The 2,304-nt window shown below is 35.7% G+C and overlaps 1 protein-coding gene across 1 annotated transcript; it reads right to left on the bottom strand.

Annotated features, from left to right (window-relative positions):
- Window positions 1-204: 204 nt before the first annotated feature.
- Window positions 205-1,894, bottom strand: LOC108377593 (fringe glycosyltransferase-like; the record flags this gene model as incomplete). Its single annotated transcript, XM_017633866.1, has 4 exons — window positions 205-695; window positions 774-966; window positions 1,040-1,178; window positions 1,801-1,894. Coding segments are annotated over 4 exons (662 nt in total), but the record flags the coding sequence as incomplete, so codon positions are not given.
- Between the last annotated feature and the right edge of the window lie 410 nt (window positions 1,895-2,304).

The following is a 2,304-nucleotide window of genomic DNA, read 5'->3' on the forward strand; positions in this document are numbered from 1 at the left end:
CATTTTTTTTTGTTTACATACATAGGTTAATAAAAAAGTAGCACTAGTAGTGCGTTAAAGCAAATACTTTTTTAAAGAAAATACTAAAATGTACTATTGCAACATATTGTGATTCATATAACAGAAGTTTTGTAAAAAAAAAGTGTTTTTTTTTAATTAGTTTTATATATAATCTTATTTTAGTTTAGTTATTTTTTTGTGAATAATTTTTTTAATTTTGCACACGATTTATTTATTTTTTCATTTTCTCTTTTCTACAATTATAAACTTTTTTTACATCTTAAACTACATCACAGCTTTGAGTTTTAGTTACAAAACTTTTATGCCAGCTCAATCATGCTGGAGACTTTTTTACTTTATAAATTTAAATAATAGTTATATTAATATTTAACAGAAAATGCGCTCGCACACAAATTTTTTATTTTTTTTTTTGTTTAATAAAAACATACAGCGAATTTATCATCTTGGTGGACAAAAGCTAAAATAAGGAAACAGTTTGCAGTGCAGCGAGTAGAAACGCTTCGGATCCTTTGCCAAATCGAAGCCATCCACTTTAATGACATTCCATTGATTTCGCATATGCGCATAACTGAAGGACACTTGATCCGGGAAAGTGTCTGGACGTATGTGTTCCATGGGCTCCAAATGCGAATGGAAGTTCTCAACAATGCGCAGTGGCACCTTGAGCAAGTGTTCTGAAATAATGTGAAAAATAAAAACAAAAATATTTAGTTAGAAAAGACTATATGAAGGCGAAGCAATCACAAACTCACCAATTATAAAGCCCATGGTAACATCATCTGGGAAACGTATTTTGCGGCCAATACTAATGAATTTCCCACCACCGGCAATTGGCAACATTTTCATGGTAAGCGCGCGACTCAAACAAAAACCAGCACCGCCAGTGGCAAACCAGAAGGATATCTTTTCGCTGGGGGTTCTATTTTTCTGTGACGTTGTAGGATACTTTGGTGGAAGTGGCAGAAAATATTTACATAAAAATTTATTTTTGTATTTTTACATCTCACGCAATACTTACACTTTCAAGATGTATTTCTAGCGGTGAAAAAATGCTTGGCTTGCCCAAGTACCAATCCACTGACGGGCTATACTCGTCCAATAGCTTGACCAGACGTGGCACATTGACATAGTTGTCATCGTCGAAGTGGCAAAACCATCTAAAAAAAAATAAAACAAAATTCGATTAAAGTAAAATGTTGCTTCTTAAAAATGCAATAAATTCGAAAAATACTCTTATCCACACAAAAACAATTTCCTTTATATCTATTATGATATATTTCGTTTAAAAATTGCTCTCTTCACCCATGCAAATGCGGAAATATATTTATCTTTAACCACTTTGTCAACGCATTACCTCATTCACATGCATTTACCACAGCAAATTGTTATTGGACTGCTTGCAGTTCGCCAACAATTATGAATTTGATACTTGTGCGATTGCGGCTATCACATAGTACTCATTCGTCTAATGGCAGTACGAATTCCCATATTGGTTATGTGTTCCAATGGGTGGCGCATATGACACATAGTAGCCATAAATGTTTACAACAAAACGTTTGATTAGCAACGTTGAGTTTTAATTTTAGAGGATGATATCGATTTTTTTTTTGTTCAAATACCATTGGTGAATCCAAGTTAAATAAGCCAACCTAAATGGCTGCTGTTGATCATATCGAGCCTATTGTGATACCAAAGAACGTAGATAATAAGAAGGGATAACTCGTAATAATTGTAGCGAAAGTAAGCAACAGGGGCCTACCTTCTCTTTTGCCCTAGTACCTTTTTTGATTGGTTGATTGGCCTTCAGTTACTTTATACTCCGATAGCCAAGCAGCTATTAAGTCATTGGTTTGCTGTGAAACATCGTCAATAACTGCGAAAGAATGTAGGAATTTCCTACTAGGAAAGTTCTTAATGATTTAGCTACAAAGTCTACTACCCACATTATGAGCATGCCAGGCCACAATTATATATAAAAAGGAAACCACCCTGTTTGACGACAACTCTTCTCATGCGGTGGTCATACCACTATCTACCTGCAAGATATGGCTCAAGACGCACTTCATGGAGCAAGCAAATATAAGATGTTCGGAAGAATTCACGTGTGAGACGAGTCGACAAAGCTGGCCCAGCCTCGATAAGGAAAGATTCGATGCACTCATTTGGTGAGCACGCCCTCTACCAAGGCTGTTGACGGGTATTATTACGAGCAACTTCCTAATGGGAAAGCATGAGCGTGCACGAAATCGAGAGTGTGGAACACTACCTCTCTCATTTCTCTGC

Source organism: Rhagoletis zephyria, unplaced genomic scaffold (assembly GCF_001687245.7).
Source record: "Rhagoletis zephyria isolate East Lansing unplaced genomic scaffold, Rhagoletis_zephyria_1.1 Rzeph_scaffold_12364, whole genome shotgun sequence".
NCBI lineage: Eukaryota > Metazoa > Arthropoda > Insecta > Diptera > Tephritidae > Rhagoletis > Rhagoletis zephyria.